The 27,745-nt window shown below is 32.1% G+C and overlaps 1 protein-coding gene across 4 annotated transcripts; it reads right to left on the bottom strand.

Annotated features, from left to right (window-relative positions):
• Positions 1-887: 887 nt before the first annotated feature.
• On the bottom strand, positions 888-27,745 carry LOC106059208 (ribonucleoprotein PTB-binding 2-like). Of its 4 annotated transcripts, XM_013216773.2 has the most exons (18): positions 27,609-27,745; positions 18,050-18,116; positions 16,450-16,671; positions 15,653-15,903; positions 14,787-14,969; positions 14,566-14,674; positions 14,266-14,346; positions 12,673-12,785; positions 11,769-11,828; positions 10,758-11,031; positions 10,107-10,587; positions 9,295-9,339; positions 9,102-9,195; positions 8,916-8,978; positions 8,462-8,521; positions 5,162-5,272; positions 1,439-2,167; positions 888-1,144 (listed from the first exon to the last, which is right to left on the bottom strand). In XM_013216773.2, the coding sequence occupies exons 1-18, from the start codon at positions 27,723-27,725 to the stop codon at positions 995-997; spliced, it is 3,210 nt and encodes a 1,069-aa protein (XP_013072227.2). In that variant the 5' UTR covers positions 27,726-27,745; the 3' UTR covers positions 888-994. The 4 variants fall into 4 exon arrangements, with proteins under 4 accessions (XP_013072227.2, XP_013072233.2, XP_013072241.2 ...); XM_013216779.2 differs by lacking the exon at positions 8,462-8,521; XM_013216787.2 differs by lacking the exon at positions 888-1,144 and having other exon boundaries at positions 1,983-2,167; positions 5,176-5,272.

Below are 27,745 nucleotides of genomic sequence, written 5' to 3'. Positions count from 1 at the left end.
TCCTTAAGGAATAGTTCCAGTTCAACCTTTGCAAAAGTGAAAAAAAAAAAGGTGTAATTGTAAAGTTTTGAAGTTCCTCTCTTCATTTCTAGAACGTGAAGAGCATTTTCCCCATCTTCATGTAGGAGCCAGTTTAGCTACAGACTGACCAAAACATTAGCACTACAAATAAGACAGTCATTTCATAACCACACAAGATGTCCTTTCCGTACTCAAATGTCAACCTAAAACATGATGAACTGTGCACTTGAAAGTTTTGGATCTCTGGGATACCCTTCAGCCTTACAATTCATAGGAAATTTTAATTCAGAACATGGATAATGACAGTTAGACTGAAATAATTGATTCACATTTCTAATTGATACAAGAACCTAACACCAAATTATATTTTTGCTTATGTATTAATCATTTTGGATACTGGAAGAAAATTGTCACAGTGCCTAAAGAAGATGTTGAAAATTACCTGTCTAATGAATAGGATAACTTAGTTCAATTTTAAAATAAAGAGAATGCAACAACTTTGAGACATTAATAATATATTTAATAGATCAATTGATTTCAATGACACAAGCAAACCATAAATACTAAACAAATCAACCATCCCGACAACAGATTATATGACATTTAAATTATACAATCCATGTGAAAATGAAAATTGAGTTAAAATAAAATAGCATTGTTTATGCAACTTCATCATTCCCCAATGACATAATATTCTTAGCTGCCCATCATTCATAGACGTTTTCTTTTATTTACACACGAGACTTAAAATTGTTTCACAAAACAAAAATGAGAAAACTATCTCGTTACACACCTGAACATAATGTCAATAATGCCATAAAAACATACCAGCTGCCCTTCAATACAAAAACTGAAATACTTGGGCATTGCTAAAGATTCTTTTAATGGTTTAAACTAACAAAAGAGATTTATTTAAATGCATCACTATGAGCACTAGAAGGCACCCCCACCCTAAGAGGGAGAGTTCAAAAGTTTAAAATAATTTTGATTTTTTGAGGGAATCAAAATAATGTCCACCGAGGCCTTGAGAGTGCTGACCAATGTAATCTAGTCCTTCAGGGCTTTTTTCAGGCTTGGGAAGAAGCTGACTGTAGCTGCGTTTTTGTCCAATAGGTGTCAACGGCTAAAAAAAAAAGAGATACCAAATAGTTTGTCATAAAAAATATTATTAATGTAACAATTACTAACAGAAAAAAAAAAAAAAAAGAATTTCTCACAGATGTACAAGTTAGGAGATTTTACAACAATTTTTTAAAGTTAATAAATTAATTAATGAATTAAACATATCTAAACAATATTTTAGACTTCACAAAACAATCGAACAATATAGAAAACTTTAAACTAAAAAAAAGATAACCTGTAGAAATTTTAAACCAACTTGACTAAAAAGTGAAATGTAGATATATGTAGTACTCACATTTTTGGAAGGAGATGGTAGAAGACCCATAGAGTGCCCTGTGCTGGCTCCTGTATAAAAGGATGCATTGGTGACATCTCTGCCTGACATAGCACTAGTTCTGTTGGGCATGTTACTGCCACTACCAAATAAGCTTGTGCTACTAGCACTACTTTTCACTGATGAACTCATCCCCATATTAGTGTTATAGGAACCCATATTATCCCCCATTCCTGTATTTATCATTCCAGTACCCATACCAGATCCCATCATTCCAGTACCCATACCAGATCCCATCATTCCAGAGCCCAAGCCTGATCCAACATTATTTCCATAATTATTAACATTACCACCACTGCCCATGTAGCCACTTCCCATGTATGAGTTGCCAGTTCCATAAAATCCATTGCCACTGCTTCCAGTTCCAGAAAGATTACCTGTGGCCCCAACATTGCCTAATAGACCATCGCCTCTACCAGTTCCTAATAGACTATTTCCACTACCTGTAGGGCCATTACCTAATATTCCTTGGCTTGATGTATTGCTTAGTAGACCAGTCCCCCCCATTCCATTATCTGCAAAAGAATTTGTTTGAGTTCCAAAAGCATCAAAGCCTTGACCTAGTTGATCTCTAGTCCCATAACCATACCCACCCATTCCCATCCCAGCACTAGTATATCCATCTGTACTAAATTTTGAATTATCTTGGCCAAGGCCACCGCTGCTGCCTTTGCCGAATGTTTGACCATCCTAGAATGAAAAAAAAAAAAAGGCAATGTCAAAATATAAGATTATTTAAAATTAACCAAGATCATATGTATATCTTTTAATAGATTAGTCAAACTAATGGAAAACATTTATAGGAATGGTACATTGACAATTTCTAGGTCATATAGTACCTTTTGGAATAATGTGAAAATTGAGAACAAAAAAGGTGAAAAATACACTCATTTATAGGGAAAAAAATCATTGATCAAATGTGTGACATTCTTGAGAATAAAGTTATTTACAGTTAAAGCACTTCCAACGTCTTCAGGTTCAAACATCAAATGTATTTCTACAATTCCAATGGACTGAAAGACTGGCTAGTAAAGGACAAAAAGCCACTTCATGTCATGAAGCAGTAAATAGAGCCAAACACTAGTTTTAGGTTGGGTGGGAGGGGGACTACTTCTTTTTGAGATGCTAAAGTTCTATGTGATGTCTAACTAAATATTAAACCTGATGCAGTTAAAAACAATACATCCCATGATGATTTTTCAAAATAGGAAAGTAGCCTAAAAACTAAATATGAATTTGTAAGTTTTTTAGATAGTAAGCTGCAAACCAAGCAATACTAACTATTTATAGTCCTCAAAATGTGGGGGAAAAAAGGCATATTGTTATATATATAAAAATAGGAAACATTAAAAAGTCCATTACCAACCTAAAATAACTGAATAATGTAATATCTTATGAGATTTGAAGTGACAAAATGTATTTAGTTTTGCTATTTCTCAATAATTATAGACTAAATTTATAATTAAAGAGTAAATCTGACAAGTTAATACAAAAATTGTTTTCACATTTTTTTTTTTCAATTGTCAGTTTAAAAATGCATTTTCTATCAAATTTTATTTCATCTTTTAACTTTTTTTTTTTTTGCCTATTCATTTCTCTTTAAAATAAAATGAAGTATGTTGGATTTTTTATAAAATTAAAAGATGTTAGTTTTAGTAAATCAACCTTCTTGAAATTTCAGTTCATTCCTGTGAAGTTCAATTTGTCTACTAAAACGTAGATACTGAAAAAATTAAGACCTAATAAGTTTTGTTTTAGGTTTTCTATGCTTTTTTTGATAACATTTTGGCTTGGGAATGTTGAAAAATTGAAAATGTAAGAATACTTTTACTATAAACCTGCCCACCATTATGCAAAATCACTAGAAATAGATTTCCACTACACATAAATGTCACATAAGTGTCACGTTAATTTATCATCAAATTAATTTTAAAAATTACCAGAAAAAAAGGAGGGGAGGAAATGAGATTCTAGTTTAAAAATTGAATGAATAAAAAAGCTCACTATAGTTTTATTTTACTGAGTACAATGTGATAAATTTAAAGTAAAAAAAAATTAAATAAAATGTGCACATCCATTAAATATTCTATTATAGCACTGTAATATTGATTGCAGATTTCAATTAGTACTCAATTCTTTTTAGATTGAATGTCTAGATCTAGGAGTAAATCTAGATCTAATAAAATCTCGAGCAGTGTTTCACAAACTTGTTACTTTAATGGAACACTCTGCACATTTGAAAAATTTATCGCAACACTTTGAGTATTTTTTAAGAATGGATGGATTTTTTTTATAATTATTAGTTTAACTTTTAAAAAATAATAATTATACCATACTCTAAGTTAAGCATTTATTTAAAGTATAAAACTTAAAAAATAATTTTTAACTACTACAGTATCATGGTATGCTGAATTCTAATATCTACTGTGGTTAAACCAGTTTTATATTTTGACTTTGTTGCAACATAAGAAAATTCTGCTTTGCACAAGTAAATTTTGTATGAAACTGAAGTTAAAAAAAATAGTTTCAGAAAAACACGACAAGTCATTTAATGGTTGATCTTTTTATTGTATCATTATAAAATTACAGTCAGAATCTAGGTCAGTTCAAAGTTCGTCCATCCATCCCAGTGGCGCTACTGGCCTGCTTTAACACATCCTTCCATTCAGATCTCTCCTGGGCCTTTCGTCTCCACGCCCTAACCCCAAGCTGCTTCAGATCTGCTTTCACGTCATCTATCCATCGCATTCGGGGTCTGCCTTTGGGTCGCCTGCCTTTTGGTTTTTGCCTGTATACGATTTTCGCCCCTCTGTTGTCTGACATTCTTTCAAGGTGACCTGCCCAACGTAGTCTGTTCTTTTTTATTTCGTTCACTATTGGTGGGTCTTCATATAATTGATATAACTCATGGTTAGTGCGTGTCCTCCACCCTGTTTCATCATGTATGGCACCATAGATTTTCCTAAGAATTTTTCTTTCCCAAGTGTTAAGTAAATTTTCAGATGTCTTCGTCAGTGTCCAGGTCTCACTTCCATACATTGCTGCTGGTCTTATTATGGTTTTGTATATTATTTTCTTGGTTCAAAGTTCATAGTGATGTTATAAAATTTATTTAGTTACCAGGATTTTTTTTTTTCTGCATGTACTTCAAGATTAATTCCCTTCTAGGTCTACTAGTTACTAATTGAAGTAGTTCATCGAACACCCAATCAGGCCTTGTGAAACACTAGGGTTCCATGGAACACAGTTTGGGAAACACTGATCTAGTGTGTGATACATCTAGGTTAGAAGGTAAAGATATCTAGTGGTAGTAATCTAGATCTAGATTAAATCTAGATCTAACTAGTAAAAATCTGATCTAGATGATTCTTGATTTAACATTCAATTACATTGTTTTCTAATATTCATTCATTTGTGTGACTGATAAATCTAAATATAATGTTATAGATCTAGTAATTGTAATCTTATTTGTTTTTATTTTTAATGATGATATAACTTTACACTGTATGAAATAGTGGATGCGGTACATGTTAAACAGTGAGGTCCTAAAATACACCTTTGGACCATTATTGTTACATGTTTGGACTTTTTTTTTAGGTAGGCAGGTATGCTGTTAGTATAACTAGAGTCAAACTGCTATGAATGATTAATGGCCATCAACCAATGAGTGCTACAACTTGATACCTGGAAATTCACACCTGAAGCCTGGTTGGTGCTTAGTCCCATGCCATATTCAGTGCCACTGCCGGTCATTCCAGAAGGTCCAGCACCTGAACCATAATTACTAGTACCAAACTGAAATGAAACAACGAGTCACATTATTGGTGCTGGTAATGTGTCAATAAGTAAATGTAGAACTACAAAATACTGGAAAGCATATACCTAAAACCACAAAATATAATGTAAAACATTCTCAGTACAAGTTGGGTAATCATTAATTTAATAAAATTTAGAAATACAATATTTCTTATGTTACCTTCATATATATTCATTGCATTATTGAATTGGTTGAAAAAAGACATAAGAATACTATGACAAAATGCATTTACTCTGAGCCAAAAGTAGCCTCCCCTTTTTTTTTTGTCTGAGTAGGTAGGTGCTAAAGTTGAAAATATTATTTTATATTGAAGAGAATATTGATTTAATATTTACGAGAGGAACAAATAAACCAAGGTGATAGTCATCATTTCATGATAAATAATGATTATAATACTGAGCTTAGCAAGTATAAGAAAATCGTAAAACCCAAACATGAAAAAGCTGTAACTTGAGTCATAGTGTGCAATGCTTATCTGAATATCTATATCCACAATGAAAAGCCTAAATCAGACCTGCCTACCAAAAAAAAAGTCCAAATGCGTAACGCTGATGGTCAAAATGCGTATTTTGGCACCAGAATGCGTAACACTTAAGCGATCCACTATTTTGTCATATATATATATATATATATATATAATATTAGATCTAGATGCTATGATTAGATCTACAATCTAAATCTAGATCAATAGACAATAGAATATAATATTATAATCTACTCTAGATCTGGGCTCAAGAGTGTTGCCGATGCCGTGGATCCTCTACAAACGTAGGTCTACTCCAAACTTTCGTAGGCCTACCTTCATCTTTGATCTATTCTATACTAAGACTAAGAATCTAGTCTAGATCTAGACTAGATGGTAGTAGATGTTATCAATCTAGATCTAGTCAATCTAAATCATGCTACAACTAAATTGGATCCAGAGTGTAGAGTAATGAAATGTAATAGAACCATGACATTTATTTTTTATCATTTAGCCGCGTAATGACTAGCTAGACTAGATTCTAGATAGATCTATTCCTGTATAACAAGTTATCTAGATTCTAAATCTAGAATCCAGATCTAGATTAGATATCTACAATGTCACTCAATGTGTTTTGAATAGATAGCACTTCGATATTCTTTTCTATACAAATGAATACGGGAATCAGGGATTCAACATAGATCTAATTAATTTCTACTAATGAACTTACAAAAAAAAAAAAAAGTCACGTTGGTGTATCGGCTAACTGACGGTACCAACCTGGTACCAACCCGCCACTCCCTCACTCTCGCGTTCTTCATTTCTAGACTAAATCTAATTGCTGTTAAGAACCAATCAACGTATAGATCTGGACACAATGTGTTCTCCCACCTTTTCTGCCCCCCCCCCCAACAGGACGGCTTAGCGTGACCTCCGTGACCGCTCGTAAGCTAGTCAAGAGAGGGGGAAAAAAAAGGATACGAAATGCGTAACGCGACGGGTTAAATGCGTATTCGCGTACTGACGGTCATTTTTGGGAGATTTTGCGTAACGAGTACGCATTTTGCGTAACGGTAGGCAGGTCTGCTAAATGTTAGTAAATACTATTTGGTCAATTGTTCTACCATTCATAATATCTACTTAATGTCTTTCATTACTTTGGAATGGTGTTTTCCTGTAAAAAAAATACCATGGTTGATGCTCTAACATTGTGTGTGTTTCATTTGAGTAATTTTCTAAATGGATTTAATTACTTTAAATTTAATCTAGAAAAGTTTCCTCTGTTAAACATTCTGACTTTTTTTTTCTCTTATTTATTGTTAAAAGCATATATTTTGAGGCTGTGTAAGTACTCACATTTCACATTTACAAACTGATTCATGAGTAAAATATTGCTATAATTATCCCAGTTACTCACTTTTAGAGCTCATAAATAAAATTATGAAATAATTATTTTTTTTTTTTTATTAACAGTTCTAAGCCACTAATATATGTTGCCTGCAAGTTAAGCTCTTTAAAGTTAGAAAAGGAATCCTGTCTTTGCAATCAGTTTCAGATAATAGCTTTTCTTTAAAAATAGTTAGAATATAATGTAAACTGATAATTAACAATTTATAGTCACAGTCAAAACCTAAGTGTATAACCCAAGGGTAGTTTACTCTTAGGCTCTTTTTTGTTTTGTTTAACTGTGCACAATAAATTGTTAGAGTAAGAAGAATACACAAAAATAATGTAGAAAATAAACAAGTTCCCATCAAGTTTACAAATAACAAGCTGGATAAAAAAAAAACTGAAGACATTCAAAAAAAAATTATGTTTTGAAAATAAAATAAAAAAAAAAAAAATCATTTTAAAATACAACTTTAATGTCATGTAAGATTGTGTAATCTCCCCTCTTTTGTGCCTTTAAGTTAGGTGATTATAAAGTTACTAGTAGGAAGCAGAAATGAAAAAGACCTATTTTTGAAATTCATCTAACTTAATAAAAAAAAATACAGTCAAACCTCAAATAACAAAAGTTTTTGTTTGCAAGTACTATACAAATATAGCAAAATTATAATTCTGAAATTATCCAATATTTAAGAAATTGGATAGACATTGCATAACTGATGACGCTAATTAGGCAAAGCTGTGTAATAATTTTGTCTCAATTTTTTATCTTAGTGACCCGCTATAAATGTATTGATTATTTATTGTGTTTATTCTTACTTAAATAAACACAGTAAAGGCTCAGCACTACCTAAATTAGCATTTAAACAGAGACATAGAAGTATGAATACTTTCAGGGCCTAGAAGTGTGAAAAGTTTAGGGCCATAGAATTCTGGACTACAGAATTCCCAATAAATAAATTCAGGGTAGCAGAAGTGTGATAAATTCTTTTCGAGGTGCAATGCTAAGAAAAGGTGTATACACTAATATCTGTATATGTACTAACTAAGTGTAAAATGTACATATGTAGTAGAGTGTCTTAAAAATATTTTAATAAATAAGCTTTTGTAGCAATATTGTAGTGTCAGAATGAATGTCATATTTCTTATATGGAAAATTTGCGCTGATATGCATGGTTATGAGGAACAAGCATGGCTTAGGACCAAAAGTAGCCTATGCTCCACATTCCAGGTTTGACTGTACTATATGCAAAAGCAAGAAAAAAAAAAGAAAAAAATTAGGAATGAAAAGCAAAATTGCCAGCCACAATGTTACCTGGCTGTAACAGCCATTGTCAGTCTGGTAGTAATAATCCACTTGCCCATTATAACAGTACTGTTGAAATATTTAACTCTCAAGTCTTTGCTTTTTGCATCTTTTGAAATACATGTACTAACTTAAATGACAAAAGTATTCTGCTTATTTAAGTAAAGTCTTTTTTTTTTTTTTCAATAAAACTCCAGATGTAGTTCACAATGAATTCTCTATTATTGCTATTCTTTGCTCTATAAATGTCTATATTCAATGAAAACAAAAAGCCCCCTCTAAATTAGAGATCAATTAAAATGTAATTATTATTAATTATACTTTTATAGTTACTTTTAATAAGCATTGTTTTAAAAAAGGATAGAATCAAGGATGAATAGAAATGAGCAAGCATTTCTGTTAAGTAAATAGGTACACTATGGATACAATCAACTCATGCACTGAACATTAAAACATGACTTACTGCTTGATAGTTATTATAATAGTCTGCTCCAGTCTCATAACTTCCATAACCAGCATTTGTATCCTTTTTTAAAAAAACAAAAACAATATGTATAACATTTACCCTTGATTATTTTTTATTAGCAGAGAGTAAGCAATAAAAATTATGTTCTACATTGTATAGTCAATATATAAATAGAGTAATTACAGTGAATGTATCACCACCATAGGAATAGTCATTATATCCTTGGACAGGACGTCCCTTGTTGTTATATCCACTTTCATACACTCCAGTGCCCCATCTGAAAGGAAATCATCATAAAAAACTTGGATAGCTAGTGTTAACTTATATATATTTTCAAGAATGCAAACAGTGTTTTAGTAACTAAAACTTAACATACCTTTCACTATTATTGAAACTTTCATAATTTTGTTCAACTTTCTTCCTGTAGAACATAAATATTTGTATGTTGTAGTGAAAAAAAAACACATTAGGAAAAAGCATACAGAATAAAGCAATACAGACAAAAATCAATGTAGCAGTCTTTTATGCATTAAGTATTCATTTTTTATTTACAATATGTGAAAATGATCAACCATTTTTTAAAAGAATTATAATACAGAGCTGCTCATTTAAACATCAATAAAAAAAAAGTCACAAAATGTGCAACTTTAAGAATAAAGCTATACCATATATCTGTTCATAAGCCAAGCCTACTATTTCTATTTTAGGATGACAAAATTGCAAAACATAAATCCCAATACAAAGAAAACTGTCTTAAGCACAGTCATCATATTATAGTGTATACTTTTCTTAATTAGTTTAGAAAATTGCTGTAACTCTTCCTCAAATTTGTAGATTTAGAAAAAAAAGCTTAGCGAATAGGTCTACAGTACATAAATATTTACCAGTGTAACCCAAGCACATATTTTCAAGATAAGCTAATGATGATCACACTGACTGAATATACAAGTCTGGGTTACAATGTACTTCTGCTTTTCAAAGGTAAGTTGTTGTTTTTTAAAGAAAAGATGGCTAGGCACACACAACTTTTTTTTAGGTAGGTCCCAACAATAGGGCAATACATATTTTAAAAAGGTTTCGAATATCCAGAAAGAAGTTACAATGACATTTTAAAATAGAAAACAGTCCTATTTAAGTAACTGTACAAGTCAGTTTGTTACAAAGATGTTGAGTAAAAGAAATACATACTTATTAGGTATTCCTTTCCAAGCATTTGGCTCAGTTGGAGAGATTGGAGGTGGTGCACTGGTATGAGCAGCTTTTAAGTGTGCTGGTGGCTCTCCAAGAAGTGAAGACTTTGGTACAGAAAATGTTTTAACTTTAGGTGCTTCACTAGGAACATCTCCCAACAGACCTCGGCCAGAAGATTGGCCAGTTTGTCCGACAGACATTTGATATAAAAGGTTCTGCCCAATTTGGTGAACCAAACCCTGACTAATCTGACTGAGCAAACTTTGTCCTGCACTTCCTATTGAGCTCCCACTACCAACATTTAGTCCTATAGCTTGCATTAAAGATGCATTCACATTGGCTGTTCCTAAGCTGTTCAGAGAAGTATGTGAAACGATGTTTGGCGGATCTCCTAAGAGAGAGTTGCCTTTACCACTCCCCATAAGAGGCTGTGGTAAGCTCCCAGGTACTGGACCCAACAAAGACTGTCCTTTAAGGCCTAGCAAAAAAAAAAAAAAAAGAACACAATTTTATAAAGTATATATCACTTCACATAACTGTCATTAATATTAAACAGATCCAAAAGTCTTAGTATTTGTGCATATTATATATAGTTATATTTAGAAAAATACAAATAAGTAACTTTGTACTTCAGAATCTAGAACTTACTAGCAGTGTTGGGACGCCCAACATCTACTTGTTTCATGGTCACAAGGAGCTGGCCTAGGTTGTTAAGAAGACTGAGATTCAAGTAGCGTCCATTAGCAATAAATTTTTTGACTATAAACTTTATTCTGTCATAAATTAAAGAAGGTTCTTTTAATTCTTTTCCATCTTCTCCAAGAACAGGTACTTGATTCAGCTGTTGCTTCAAACTTGTTAGTATTACATTAGCTTGGCCTGTTAATGGGTCACCAAGGATCGAAGGTTTTGGTCCTTTTAGCTATAGATACAATTTTTGTAAGTGTGTTTATTTAAAATACAAAGAACAATAAAAGTAAAGATAATGCTTGGTTTGAATAACAAGTACAACAAATATAGTTTGAAGATCTAATATAATTTTGGGAATATTTGTATATATTCAGTTTCTGGTTTTTAAAGAGACTTTCCAGGCGCAGCCCAGTTTTAAGGACAACAAAAATGAAAGCTTTTGAGTATAATGAAAAGAATGTTTAAATCAGAGAGAATTTTGTTTGACATACATGTTTTGTTTTGTCAAAAGTAGAGGTAAGCTCAAAGAAATATTACTTATAGCCAAAGGTAAACTTGTTTAATATTTAATTAAAATAGATTTTTTGTTCACAGACAACAGCCTATCATCAGTTGATAATGTGATTTAAGTCCTTAACCTAACAACTCCTAAGTGTTTGCGCTATATTCTAAGTGTGAAGTTTTTTTTTTAAACTTATGCATAAGAGTTCTTCCTATCTCATTCAGAATAAGAAGATTAACTTAGCTATAATATTTCAGTCAAAACTGGAAGTGTAAAGCTTTTTTTTAGGGTACAGCATCCTACAAATATAAAAATATTGAACTTATTAAATTTTTCAAATTTTTCTGCATTATAATAATTAAGAACTTTTTTAAAGAGTTAATTATTTTGCTTACAAGTTAGGATTTTTTAGTACTGGAAACAGGAACTATTGGGTTAAGAAATATTTAGCTGTAAATTTTACTTACATCTGTTAATCCTTCTTGCTCACTTAATGTATTCAGCTGTTTAGCCAAAATCCCAGTGAACTGTAAATAAATATTAGTAGCACAATATTTTAAAATAGTAATAAAAAAAATCAATGATAAAAAAAAATGTAAAACTATGAATTTAGTACAATGGAAATTTGCATTTAGATAAAGCTAAGCAAGTAATGTACCAAAGTTTGCCTGTCTGTGAATGATTTGAAGTATAGATTCATGTTGCTGGTACAAGTGCCACCTTAGACAAACTTTATAAGCCAGTGTAAACAAAGAGGTCTCAGCATATCTATAAAGCTTAATGGTTAAGAGCTATTGGAAGTGGCCAAACGGATAGAAGATATGGATTTATTATTTTGCCTTTTTTCATTCCCACAGTACTTTGTACTGCAGTAGTACCAACAGGAGGTTATTTTAATGTTATCTGTTTAGCTATCCATTACCTCTTCACAAACATTTCCATCAAAGTGCCATGGTGGGCAGGGGATCAGGAATTATAATTTAGTTTCTGGGCTCCAAGACTTACAGCCTCCTTCTCATCCACTCATATCCATCATCTTTTCCTAGTTTTCTTTTTAAAGCCATTTTGGCAGGCTATATTTGGATAACTGCTCTACTCCAGCGTGACGGAGCAACTGTAAAAGTTGCTAGACAGTACTATTCCCACAAAAGTCATATATATATTTACATATGGGTTTTCAAAACTGGTTTGGAAGGACAGACTGCTTGACTAAAACTGCTTTACATATGGTAATGCCTCTGATCTTATTTTAGAGAGTTTATAAGCATAGACATGTTGATGAAAAAAAAATGGTGAAAGTAAACAAAAAACTAGTTTGTACTCAACTCAGAACAGCTAAAAATGAAATACAGATGTTAGAATTACTTATACCTGCTCTCTTTTTGCTGCTTGGATATGAATGGCTAGCATAACAAGTAGACCAAGCTGCATATTTGGGTTCATCATGGGACTTAGTGGAAGAGAGGGGGCAGGTCCTAAGAGGCCTAAACCAGAAAATGGAAAATAAAAAGCTACTCTTAATCAATTATACATAAATGATATGCATCTTTGGTAACAATAACAAACTTTTTTTGAAAAACTAGTTATTACAAAAGGTATGTGCTTTATAGAATGCTGCATTCCTTATTTAAAGACATTGAAATAAGCTATGAAAGATATATTAATGATCAATGATGGAAGAAAGACTTAAAAAAAAAAAAAGATTTTCAGATAAAGACTGGACTAAAATGCAACAAAGACACTTAAGGATTTCAGCTTTAAATCATGACAAAGGTGAATATCTTTTCTTTTATCTTAAGCAAGTTTCACATATTGTACATTACTATTATAAAAAAAATATATACACAAAGAGGACAGTAATTTCAACAAAAACTTTTGAGGAACTGAAGATAGACGAGAGATAGACAGCAGAAATAAAGGTGATGAAAACTCTTCATCTGGATATCTGGGAGACAAAGCATGATACAGGTGTGGAACTCCATCTGGAATTTGAAAGACAGAGGAGAAAAAGAAGCAGAGGAAAACAAAAGATTTTACACGTTACTCATCCAGAACATGGAAGACAGACGAGAAATAGACAGTAGGCAACAGCTCTTCTAGGACATTACTACTGTATATAGAATGCTTACAAATTGCTCACAGAAAATGTTGTATTGTGTATGACTGAAAGTGAGTATGTGTTCAAGCTTTTGAAAAGAGATGTTATTGTGAAGAATGCATTGGCATTGAACTAGAGTGTCTGGATGAGTCAAGTCTACCATATCTGAGCCTTGGAAAGTAAGCAGAAGATGAAATCATATTTCTCACTGCCAAACCCATCAGTATGGCCCTGAAATAAGTCACAAACCTGAATCAATATATCAAGGTAACTAAGAGTTATCACACATTCTGAGGAAAACCAAGCCTAATCAATATTTTTTGCTTAACAAGGAAAGTCTTATTAGAAAGTGATATTCAATGTCTTTGAAATTAAAATTTCATGTGGTAATATTATCTAGGTATATGTATTTCTAGATAACATCATTTAAAAGCATACTGACAATAGAAAATATATACACATGAAATATTTGCTAACTAAATGTTTTAAAACAAAATAGAAACTTAAACACAATTTAAAAACATTTCTGAAATAAAAATAATTGTTTTTTCGATATTTATAGGAGTATTTATTGACTTTCTGAACCAAAGCAGTCAATCAATAAATAGAATCTGATTGTTCAATAACTACAAAACAAATAATCCCATAGAATCCTATGCCTTCAAAATTCATATACCACTATGAATGTCTTAAAAACCAAATGGCACAATGAGTTTCAAAACATACAAAATATTAACAAAAAAACAAAAACACAACTTAACTAAGGAGTTCAAATGTTTCATACCAAAGTAAATAGAACTAAAGATATTTAGTACAAAATATATTGAAATACAAATCATTGTTTAAAACATAAATAAAAAAATCACCTGGCTTGTTGACAGGAGACATCATCTGAGAGACATAAGCTTGCTGTAGCTCACCCAAAACTTTGCTAAACTCATCCATTACTGTACAAAATATTTTGATAGTATAATTAGATAAATATCAAGCTAAAAGAGCATCAAACAAATAAAATATGAATTCTAAAACTTATTTAGCCTCCTACATAGATTTTAATCACTGCAAGTTACTGAGTCATGTGATGAAATGTTTTTCTTTAGATAGTAAAATTGTCAATAATTAAAAACAGACTAATTTAATGATATTTATTTCTAGCTACTACTTACAATTAGGGTTTAATTTGGAGAGACTAAGAACAAGAGGATTTCCAGCAATGACTGGCTTGGCAGAAACAGGATCAGGAAGAAGACTGGCACTTTTTGTTAATTTGTCACCCTAAAGTAAAGAATTCATGTCAGATACGAATTAAAAAAAAAAAAACATATGTAAAACATGAGTTCTAGTTTAGTAGTATTCAACTGCTAAAGAGTCAATGAAATACTCTTACATATTTCCACATGATACGATTGTTTATTACAACTGCAGATTTTCCTGGAATACAGAAAGTTAAGACAATGCTCTTCCCTTGAATCTTCTCATCTTTTAGTTTAAACCAAGTCTTTTCTGCATCTTCAGCGGTGCGAAACTCAACAATGCCATAGCCCAATGACCTGTCTCCCTTTGCAATAATCTGTTTTTTTTTCAAAAGTGAAGATAAAAATAATAAGTTAAAAAAATATCAAACTACATTTGTATGTTAATATTTGTTTTTTTTGTTATGTCTAAATCTTTTCAGCATTATATTATTACAGTCAAAACCACTCAAATTCACTACTAGACTTCCTTCTACTGTGTCCTATTTCTAAGCCATTCAACTACTTTTGCCCTGCAAGGGCTTTCAGCTGAGGACAGTGGCTATCATTTAAAGAATATAATCTGTCCATTTCTATTTTTATGGTTTGTATGTCTTGTCATTTTTATTTAGTGGAATTTTATTTCAAGCCTTTAAAAAAAAAAAGTTAATTTATAAATGACCCCTGCACTGTTTGCACTCCCATGTCATAACACAACTCTCCTTTCCCCAAGGACATTGCAATGGTACTTGGGTCAGTGGTAGTGATAGCCTCAAAGATTAAAATATAAAAATCACATTTTTAGAGATCAATTTTATTTTGTTCATTTTCACATTATAAAGAATTAACTGCTATAAAAGAAGTAATTAACATAGAAATCTGCTAAGGAATAGTAGTTTAAAATTAGGCCAATGATGGTATTTGTTGTTTAAAAAGTAGTAGATATACATTTTCTATCCTATAAAGTGCTGCATCTATGTGAGACTAAATCTTAGCTAAATAACTAATTACAATGACACACCTGACAATAGACTGGACTGGTTATGACTCCAAACATTTCCCTCAATTTAGAGACATCAACAAAATTATCTGGCATGTTGGTAATAAGTAGGCATCGTGACTGAAGACGATCCCACGACTGACCATGCTCGTCAACAAAATCAGCATGCAAAATTTGTCCATCTAAGTTTTTCCAATCAAATTCTGACTTGATGAGTTTGGCTTGTTCTATGTCCACATCAAATTCTACAAAGCCATATCCTTTACTATCTCCTGCAGACAATAGTTAAAAAAAAAATGAAGATGAACAAGATGATTAAAACAGTTTCATTTAATTTTAAAATATGCTATAATGTGAAATAATATATGAATAATTTATCAAAAGAAGACATCTTTGGTTATATAGCCAAATCTATATATAGGTCATCATTTTATCTGAAATTAGCAGAGCCTGTGACATTCACAGTGTACTCTTCTTAAAGCTGAGTAGGTATTTAATTTATAATTAAAATACATGCAATAAAAATAAAGAAATAAGCAAGGCATATTTTTTAAAATCTAATTTGTTGTAGTAGTTAAAATGTTAGACAATTTATTTATTATGTTGATATTCTACTGTAGGTTTTTTTCATCTAAAGCTGTAACATACACTTTTATTATGAAACGTAACAAATTATTTAAAGTCATTTAACACAAAAAATTTTCATAAATATGTGGACCATTTATTTTGTAATTATTATAAAATCAAATACCTTTAAAAAAAAACCAACTATTATTAACTTTTTTTTTTACTATAAAGAGAATAGTAAGAAAAATTACCAGTTTCCTCTGCTCTCATTATATAACTATACTCAACAGTGCCATATTTTTGGCACATTTCCTTGAACTGGGCATCTGTATAGGTTAAAGGAATATGAGATATGCATATCAACTGGTTGCTATACCCGTGTTTGACAGTAACTGTATTATCCTTAAAGTCTTTATTATTTAGCTTTTCAATGGCTTCATCAACCTGATTTCCGTTTTCAAGAACAACAAGAGCTGAAAAAAAAAATATATATAATGATATTACAGAGATAGTTGAAATGGTAAAAAGTATGTTGAAGTACAAATGTCTATGCACATGTAAAGAGAATCTATAGGTGATGTACACAGAAAATGCAAATGAAAAAAATCAATAAGCTGAATTTTTTATGACCTTAATTAAATGCATTAGTATCTATCATAGATATCTTCCAAGACTGAGCTACACTTTTTTTTATTACAAAGTGAAATGTGTCTTTTAAATGGTTTTGAAAGTTTAATACATTACAAAGTGCTCAAAAAGAATACTAAATTTAGTCATTGGATAAAAGTACCAAACAATATATAAAAAAAAAAGTAAATTTTACAAAAGTGAGAAAAAGTGCTATTAGGATAATATTGAAGATAGGGCGAATTTGAGAAAGCATTTCAAGGCATCCATGTGATTGATGTAGACCATGAAAAGAGAAATGAAAAGAATACACAAGCATTTCACTGAATAGATGTGTTTAAATATGAAGAAAGTTAAGAACAATAAAATGATGTCAATTATCTATGCTCCACTGACATAAAAAAAACAAAAAAACTCTTTAACTTCGGCACTAATCTCAGGGAGTAACTTCGCTAGCACTGGTGAATGCAACATTACTCTCATAAAGTAACTCATATAATATTTATTTCACTAACTTTCTAATGTTCAACATTAAATTTTTATTTATTTTTTGTATTTATTTTCTGGATGTTTTTTGTTTTGGTTGTAAATTGGATGCAAGACTAACATGTTTTTTTTTAAAAAAAGGCAACATTGTGTTAGTGGCTTCTCTTTTTTATTCTATTTCACTGGTCACAAAATAATGTAAATAATACAATTTCTTAGTACATTTGTTCATCTTTTATGACATCTGAAGTGATAAAATGTGTTTAGTTTAGTGATTTTTCAGTATTTGTGGATTAAATGTATATTTAAGTGTTAAATTTTTCAAAATATCAATCTTTAATGAATTTATATATATATATTTATTTATTTTCCTTTTTCTGTGCTCAATTTAAGGTTTTAAAAAAAATTATCAACTAATTTATTTATTTATTTTTTTTTACACTTTTGCAGCCAATTCTTATCCTTTAAAATAAAATAAATTAGAATATATAATAAAATAAAAGCGTTATGTTAGTTTTGGTAACTCTACATTTTTGTTAACTTCATTTTCTCGATCAAAATAATATGCACTGAAAAAGTTTTTTAAGCACAAGTCATGCACTTAATACGTTGAACCTCTAAAATGAAATAAATATTTTACTTGTGTCAAAAATAATTTACATGAGTTTAAACAGTAAAAAGAAAAATTCAGTTTTATTAATATACAATCTAATAAATTTTTGTTTTGTTTTTACTTACCTGAATCAAGTGAATCATTGATTTTTATTTTCTTTGCTTTAAAGCCTCCCAAAAACTCTTGAAGTTCCTATTTGGGGAAAAAAATTAAATACAATGGCTTTATTTTAATGAAAAGTTTAGACTAGTTAGGCAGAAAACTAAAGTAAAGTTCCCCTTTCAGACTTTGCGATCTAAAGGGGAGATGATGTTAAGATCATCTGTTTCTTTGGCCAATGGATAACCAGCAACCAGTGAGTAATGTGGCCAACACAACGACCACCCACCATTAGAGTTGGGAGGACACAAAGACGCCACAAAATCCAGAAATTTAAAATCAGTCTTCACCAAGATTCGAACCCTTGTACCCAGTTTCGAAAGTCAAGCACTTAATCACTGAGCCACCGTGCCCCCTGGCAGAAAACTGAACACACCTAATTTTAACGCTTTTTTTAGTATGGAGGTATGTGAAATGCATAACTTTCTCCTAGATCTTTTTTATAAAATTATGAATAAAACTATCAAGGACATAATTTAATCCATTAGCTCCTTCTAACACGTTTGTATTCTATTCCCATACAAAATCATAATTTTCATTTTATAAAGAGTTTGTGGATTTGTGAGCTCCATGAAGTAAGCAAAATGAGACGCACAAGATTTACTTTTCGATTTCAGAAGGTAAGAAACATATTTTCTATTGTTATTGTCGTACTTTAATATAACAAAAACCATGTTAACATCTAAAGCTTTATTACACTGAATGACGAAAATAACTACACACATAGTAAAGATCAAGACATGGAATATGGTCAGTACACAATTAAATGTGAATTCACTAATTTAAACAAACACTAGAGGCGACAATCGTAATAAACAAAGTCACGACAGTTATATTAAAAAAATACACCTTACTATACAAAAATGTTTTTTGTACATTATCAAGGGAAAAAAAATGAATAGATAGTTCATTTGTCTTAGTTTTAAAAAAAAGGCATTGATGCCATAACCCATTCTGTGCATACCTAGACTACGTGTACTATTACTAATTTGTTTTCATTAAAAATAGCCTATTTTATTGACAAAACATCTTTTTTTTTAATTTACAAATAATATTATGTTATTTTCTGTAAAAAGTAAATAAATAAAAATAAACACATATAATTTTTAAATTAAAAATCATTTTTTTTATCCAATTGGAAGTGCGTCTCTGAAAAAGGGCATCCCAAACTTTTGTGTTCCTTCATTCAATCTGAATCCGTGAGAAAAGTGTTATGAAGTGTGTGTGTTTGTATGGTGATGGTGGGAAGAGGTTAGCTATTGGATGTGAATGATGCAAAATAGGTGGCATTGTTGTCACTTGGTCTTAGGACAGATGGTTCCAGACCGTGAGACTGAAAGGTTGTGTTATGTCAATAATGTAGTGAGTTAGATTTTGTTTAAGATATTGGTACTAAAGTCTACTACATCTAGAGCTATTCAATTTCATTTTATCACAAGTTGATTTTGTTTATATTATAAATAAATTATAAAGTGTTATTTAGTTTGTTCACAAAAGGGAAGTTATTCAAGTTATTTGAAGTTTATTAGTTAAAATACATTAATTATGCCTATAATGATTTAGTTGTCTACTAGCAGTTTGGTGCTACAAGTCAACGACCGGTAAAAACATATATGGATAAAAACAACACAAAAATGCAGTTAATTTTGAAGTCATGAATGGATGAATCATATAGTCTTCTATAGATCTAGATCTACAGTAATTTATTTATTCTGGACATTACATGAATCTGTACAACTCGCTGTTTTTGTGGTCTTTACATCTTTATGTTGATATTTAATATGAAACTAGCGTGTGCATGTCCATATTCCAATGATTCTGACCCAATTTCTTTCCATTTAGCTGTCTTTTTATGTAAGAAAAAAGAATTTCAAATTTGTAAGTCAGGGTTGTTTTTTTCCCCTATGTTACCTAGATGACTTTACCTCTTCAGAATTTCAAATTTGTAAGTCAGGGTTGTTTTTTTTTCCCTATGTTAGCCGGATGACTTTACCTCTTCAGAATTTCAAATTTGTAAGTCAGGGTTGTTTTTTTCCCCTATGTTACCCAGATGACTTTACCTCTTCAGAATTTCAAATTTGTAAGTCAGGGTTGTTTTTTTTTCCCTATGTTAGCCGGATGACTTTACCTCTTCAGAATTTCAAATTTGTAAGTCAGGGTTGTTTTTTTCCCTATGTTACCAGGATGACTTTACCTCTTCCTAGGGTTAAGACTATATTTTTTGGTTGGCTATGTCTATGCTAATGAGCCTGGCAATATTTATTCTATTTTTCAGTAATGGAAACAGACATTTGAAAAACTTTTAGGAAATTTTGTACACCCCCGTTGTTGAACTGGCCTGTCGCTGCAACTTAAAAAAAAAGAAGTTGCTGAATTTTTTTTAAATTATGTAGAATCATTTTATTTAATATTTTCTTTAAATAATGTTGTATTACATAATAATTACACTGCATAAGCTTTACTGCACACATAGTGCATGCAAGACACTATTGTTTGTACATATAGATGAGAGGAGAAAGCTTTTTGCAGATGCTTTATATATCTGGTTACAGGCAGTATGAGCATTCTATAATATAACTGCTTTACTGACATTGTAACAACTTCTCTCTCAAACAATACTTAAAAAGTATGAGCGACACTTCTGTTTGTTCCACTGATAATTAAATATTATACAGGAGAAACTTTTTTAAACATGAAGTCCACCAAAAAATGCTTGAAAAGCAATTGAGAGAGCTCTCTGACAGTCACAGAGCAGAAAGGCGAGCACTAGCACTAGCTGCTACCATGCTAGCAAATCATCCAAGTTCCCCACACAGTCAGATTGTCTTTCTAACCGATGCGAAAACAACCCTCCAAAGCTTGCAAAACTCTGACTCCTCTTATATTAAAAACCTCAGAACAGCACTTACAAAGCTCAACAACAACAGAAAAAAAACTGTTATTCAATGGATACCAGCTCATATATACAACTAGAAGGAAATGAGAAGGCTGACACACTCGCCAAGAGTGGGAGAACTAACTCACAAATAAACTCTGCACTCTATCCAGAAGAATTTGAAGAAATTAATTGTAAATAAAATAAATGAGAAATGGACGAGCTCTCATACAAATCACAAGAAAGATGGCGCTTACTATAAGCTATCCCGACAAGACCAACGTCTAATCTTTCGACTCAGGACCGGACACAACAGAATGCGACAACACATGTACCGGAAGCTCAAAAACAGAACCAGTGAAATCTGCCCATGTGAAGTATCACCAGAGAATGCCGACAATGTCCTCCAAAACTGCTCTCTTTACCAAGAGGCCCATATAAGACAATGGCCCCAAAACACCTCAATAGAAAGAAAACTATATGGAGAGCTCCCTGATTTGGAAACCACTGCGCAGTTCATCTCATGTATTGGTCTAGTCATCTGAACACTCCAACATAACAATGAGAACGAAGAAGAAGCAAGAAGAAATTGAGAGAAAGACACTGAATCTTAAGCAAGACAAGCAAGAACAACCAGATGAGGAGCAATGCTTAGAGGAAGAGAATGTTTAGCAATAAAACTGCACATTGAGGCTTCTTTGTGACTCTTTTTCAAGCTGATACAAGTTGTTTACAAGAAGTGGATCTCTACCACATTGGGCTTTTAAAGCATTAGTAATGATTAATTATTAGTTCGATATAGAAAAAAAATATATATTTCTCACTATAGATCTATCTATAATCTAGATCTACTTAAATCTAATAACTTGGATCTAGATCTCTAGATCAAATATATTACTATTATATATTCTATTAGACTTATACTCAGTAACTCACTATATACGAGTATATATATTATATATCATCTGGAGCTTATAATAGATCTAGATGTCTAAATCTAATCCCATTTGAAATCATGGAAGTCAGCAGGCAGGGTTCAAATTAGAATAAAATCTAGGAGCCATAGTAGCAACAGAGTAAAAATTAAAAGCGCATCTATAGCGGCCGGGCTTAATGATACTGACATTACTGAGCTACTCTCAACTCAGATACTTTTCAAAAGCTGGCAAGCAGCCATTGAAGTCTATACGCTCTAGATCTAGGTAATCTAGATCAAATTATTCAAATTAAAGAAACTAGATTATATATCTTATCTGGAATTAATCTATCTTGACTGATTCAAACCACTCTACTCACTCTAGGCCTAGATCTAGACTTTAAGACGATACGATAACATGAGATTTTCTTAAAATAGAGCTTTAACTGTGTTAAAAGACCGGATGTGTGCATGTTCAAAACAAATCAAATCTTTTCGCATTCTTCCGAAAATGGAAAAATAATAAAATCGGATTTAATAAATTTAATAAATTATCATAATAACGATAATTATGACACAATTAGACTCTAGGTAATAGTATGTCTTTATGATCTACAGTACTACTTTCTCTACAGTGACTACCACTACTAGGTACTACACTTAGTTAGACTTGGTAACTTACACTGTTTACACTCTTACTACAGAGTGTAACACTGTTTAACAGAGTACAGTACACCCCACTTCCCTGTCCTTTTCTCCTAGATTATTCACTTTCCATTTCCAGCATTCTCACATTTTCAGTGCAAAGTAACACTAAGAAAAATTTCATAACTCAGTCACTCAGTCTCAAGACAATATATGGTAATAAGAAATAAAACTTAAAAATATTCTAGATCTACAGTAACTTACGTTTATCGAACAAGTTAAGCTCATTCGCCGACATTTTTTATGTTTGAATTTGTGTATCTCCGTAAAAATTAGACCTAGAAAAAAACTGATTATATCTATGAACTCCTCATCCATTTTTCTTAAAAAGTAGACATGTTTTATTCTATTACTTCTCAAAGTTAAACTTATATTTGATGTTAAAGTGAGTCAGGTCGATGATTTCAAAGGCTTAAATTATCGAACACTTTTTTACCTTTATCTTATCGAACATATTAAGAACTTATCGAACACATGAGAAGTATGGTGTTTTAAAAGTGTTATAATCTTAAAATTTTGTGAAAAGTATGGTGTTTCAAAAGTGTTATAATCTATATTTTTTTAAATTTATATAATTTTCTTTTTACGCCATGTCAAGACAGACAGATTTTAGTCATTTTCACATGGTCCACATCGAAGGAATCTATAATCTATCACTGATCGGCTCTGCTTAGAAACTGACGGTGCTAAGCCCAGTAACGCATTACCGTAGTACTTATTTAGGTCTAAGCTATTTTGAGACATAAGGCCATTAATAAATTAAATCCAGATATTATCTATTTGAGGGAGAGCCTAATAAGCTTTGGTAGCCAATAGGTAATCCTCCCCAAGTCATTGCAGGACACAACAGTTTACTTGGTTGACCTAAAAACAAAACATACGGTACGCGGCCCTACGTAACTAGCCGCCGATCTAGCACGCTCAGTGTATGTAACAGCCCATAAGTCAGTGCTAGATATTTTTCGATCTGGGCGGGGAAGGGGGGGGGGTGCTGAAAAGCTATGGAAGCTTGCGAGCTGTGTTACTTATACATGTAGATAGATCCGCCCTCCCTAAACCACCTGGTTGACCAAAAAAAAAACACCGTATTTTAGAGCATGCTTAGTATTTGTCACACACACACAAACAACATATCTATATATCTATCAGGCCTAGTGTTTGTGACCTAATTAGCGGCTTGACCTTAGGTACTCGAATGATGGCTCCTCCCCCTTTCCCCTCAACATTGTTCTTACTACTTGAACAATGTTTTGGGGCTGCGTTGGTGGCCTGGTTTACACCTGTGTGTTGGGCTGTCACTGACCATTTTTTTTTTGTTGTGTGTTAGTCTGGTGGCTGCGTTTGGATTGAGTCTTGAAATTTACGTTGTTACTTTGCACTGAAAAAGTGTGAATGTTGGAGAGTGGAATTGCGTAAGAAGAAAGCGCGGGTAAGGGGGTGTAGGCAGAATAAGAGAGTGGTTAAATGTGTTATTGTTATTATTTTGAGTATTTGTGATGTTTCAAAGGAGTGTCTTTGTAGCGCATTATGAGCTTTATCATACTTTATGGTATATGGTACTTTATATAATTTTTTTAGACCCTGCGCCACACGTCTAGATCGAGAAGCACAACTGACTATGTATTTGAGGCTGACGTCACATTTTAATGGTCGATCAATTATTGATGATCTCTTGATACAGTGTCTGGACTGTTTCTCTCCCCCCCCCCTTTTTTTTACCTACCAAAGACATTTTTATTTCAAAATACCATATCTACATTCTATACCTCCCCCTTAGCCCTTTCGTTTTATTAATATCTCTTCACATCAAGCACATGCGCTAGGTATTGGTTTATAAAACATAATTCAGAAGTTAATAGAATGGAGCATCTGAAAAAAAAAACACAACTGGATATATTCTAAATTCATTGTTCCTGTGTTATATTCTATATTCCTTGCACCTATGGTAGCACAACGATGATAATAGCATCAAACTATATGTGTCATAAAATCAAGCTTTTAAAATGGGTACAATTAGTGCATATCGATGTAAATCTATTTATTTAGAAAAATATAGCACATTTACGGTAAACCACAAATAGCTGATACAAATTGTAACACATGGGTAATTTATATATGTACTTTGCATTACATTATTTTTAAAAATAACAATTAAAAAATATATAATTTAAATATTTTGTGTTCTTTGGGTTATATCCCTTTGATGTTTATTTTTAACATTAAAATGGCGTTCGATATCTTACGAAGCTGAGTGCTTATATAAAAACTGCAATTATCGAACACCCCCTTTTAAACCTCAATTTTCATGTTTAGGTAGCAAAGGACACTTTGAAGAAAATTGTTGAAAATATTTCTCAGCCTAATTAGAAGCGTATTATATAGGTTTTGTTGAGCTGAACATCATTGGCATTAAAAAATACCCTTAACCCGAGACTCACTTCACTCTTCCCAAGAGGTCAAAAAAAGTGAAATTTTTATACCAATATTACCAATGGCAATGCACTTTGAATATAATAGGGAGGGGAAATAAAAAATTGATCTTTGAAAAAACAATTTTTCGTTAGTACATCATTAAAATACTTATAAAGAACTTTCCAATGGTGTTTAAATTATGACTGTATGTCTAATAGTTAGAAAGTTATGAATTTTTTTTTGTCGTTTTGGTCTAACATTGTTGCCATGGAACAAAAGAGATGAGTCATCATGAGAGCGGAAGTGCGAAGTAAAAAATGACCGATAAAGTTGAGATTGCGTTTTCGACTTTTTTTTGCATTGGCCTCACTTGCACATTTTTAACACTTACACTTCCGTTTTTTTTTCGCTAACTAAATATAAGTACAAAAATTATCCTCGGGTGAAAATGAAACTAAATATAACTAAACTATAAAGAAATGGACGATGCACAATAGGAATGGACTAGTTTTGTCATAATCATCGAAATAAAGGAGAATTTTTTAAAATACAATGGGGTGTTCGATAAGTACCTTAAAACGAAGGTGTTCGATAGATGTAAGTTACTCTATATTTTAAAAACTATCTATCTCCGACCCGAGGAAATCAAATTAGAGTAAAGGATGGTTGTCGGCCACCCGGGTTTCGTCTCGCATATCGGACACCTCGATGTATTATTATTAAATCTTCTTTATTTGAATGTTTACTACCCAACTTCCGCATAAATATTGCGCATGGACTATTTTGTCACACTTCCGACACGTACAGCTCCCTTTTATATTGAGAGAAAGTAATTTTATCTGGGGTCAAAGTAGACTACTGTAAAACTTAGCTTTTTTTTCTCCCAAGGGGAAGAACGAGATAGGGTCTGGAGCTAAGACGATTTTTAAGCCCCTAGATGCATTACCGAATTAAAACCCAGATATAATACTTCTAAATAGGCACTAGAAACAGATAAATTGTACAACCCAGACTCTCCTTTTCCACTTAACATGTAAATAGGGGGTGGCCAACAAGTTTTACCTTTCTGAATAAGAAAACATATCGTCATATGACGCTAGTCATCAAAGGGAAATAACTTGACACAGTACTTATGGGGAAATAAACAAATTGTTATTGTTTTTTTTTTAAACATTTACAAGAATAATTTTGTTGTTTGTTAAAATAATATAGTAGAAAATGTATATTTAAGTTATGTATGTGTTATTGTGTGTGTTTGTTACATGTTTCACAAAAAAAAAATTCGTAACATATTTATAAAAAAAAAGTTAATGTGGTGTATGCAAAACGTATAACCATTTAATTTAAACCATTTAATATGCAACAAATATGTACAAATGTTATAGCACTTTGGTGCACATATGTATACAATAATAAATTGGCATCAATGGGCAGCTGAAAAAAAAAAGTCACAATAGCAATATCATTGTAGACCTCGAGCCTACAATTATTGATCGACCAGGTGCGCTAAATGGCCATTGTGTGAAACATCAACATTCTAAGAGATTGTCAAAATCAAAAGAGAGTATACTACATGTCACATGAAGTCTCTCTCCCCCCCCCCTTTTTTTTTCCACGTCTCTTAAGCATACCATTACACGCTCTAAAAAAAAAAAAAAAGCAGGTGAGAGAGAGAGCAGGAGACTAGCAATTATCTGACTGGTACCATAAAGGCTAAGGTGAGACAGGCACGCACTGCGCTAGTGGAGCTGTGCTACGGGGAAAAAAAAAGTGCCCCGTAGGTAGACTAGAGAGAATACTCCTCCTCTTCTCCCCCCCAACAGAGGCGATTTTTCCCCTAGCGCGACCAGCTAAGCTAGGCCCAAAGTAGTGGCCGTGGTGTGACGTCAGTTACAAGCCGAGAATGAAAGCGTGGAGCGTGGGAAAAGTGATAATATGGCTTGTGTCGTTGCGCTAATGTACAGAATAATAAAATTAAGGATGAAATGTCTTAATAATAACATGTTTAATATATAGAAGACATCTATTTCCTTTGAAGTGTCCGATAAATCTCCAAACCGGCCAACAACTTTTACAGAGACAAAAATCATGACGAAAACTTTTACGCATCAGAAAACCCAACCTACCCCTCTTCACATCAGATCTAATTTAAACTATGCGTAGTGATACATTACTAAAAAGCTATTTTTATAGACAAAAGGATGACGAATTCATTGACACCATCAGTTTATTCATAGGTTAGACCATTACGGAGTTATGAATTTTGAAACTTAAAAATGGCCGGAGAATGGCTTAGCGTGTCCGACAACCATCCTTTACTCTACTCTACATATTTGTAATCTGCATTTTTTTCTGCATATTCTTAAAATATAAGTGAAACCTGATTTAGCGTTTCTAGTCTCGTAAACTAATACCGCAAGTCTCATTCAACCAGGTACAAGTGAGTAAGCCGAAGTTGAGTAACCAGTCCAGTTACTGATACGAGTAGACTCAGTAGTTATTTACTTGAGTTTGAGTTCAGAGTTGCCAGCAGCCAACCTACCTAGTTATAACCTAGCGCCTATTTATAGTTTAGATTTTGATCAAAACTAAAATATTATGCAGTCTAGATGCTTACCCCTTCAGTGCTTGGTGGTAAATTTATAAGATATATACTCCTATGTTTGTTAAATTCTTCTCGAGCTTTGAATCGCACAGAAAAATTAGGAGATGTAGATCTTGAACCAGTCGCCATTTTGTTGCCTGTTAATTATA

This window comes from Biomphalaria glabrata, chromosome 5 (genome assembly GCF_947242115.1).
Source record: "Biomphalaria glabrata chromosome 5, xgBioGlab47.1, whole genome shotgun sequence".
In the NCBI taxonomy this organism is placed as follows: domain Eukaryota; kingdom Metazoa; phylum Mollusca; class Gastropoda; family Planorbidae; genus Biomphalaria; species Biomphalaria glabrata.
This window is presented reverse-complemented; position numbering and strand designations above follow the sequence as displayed.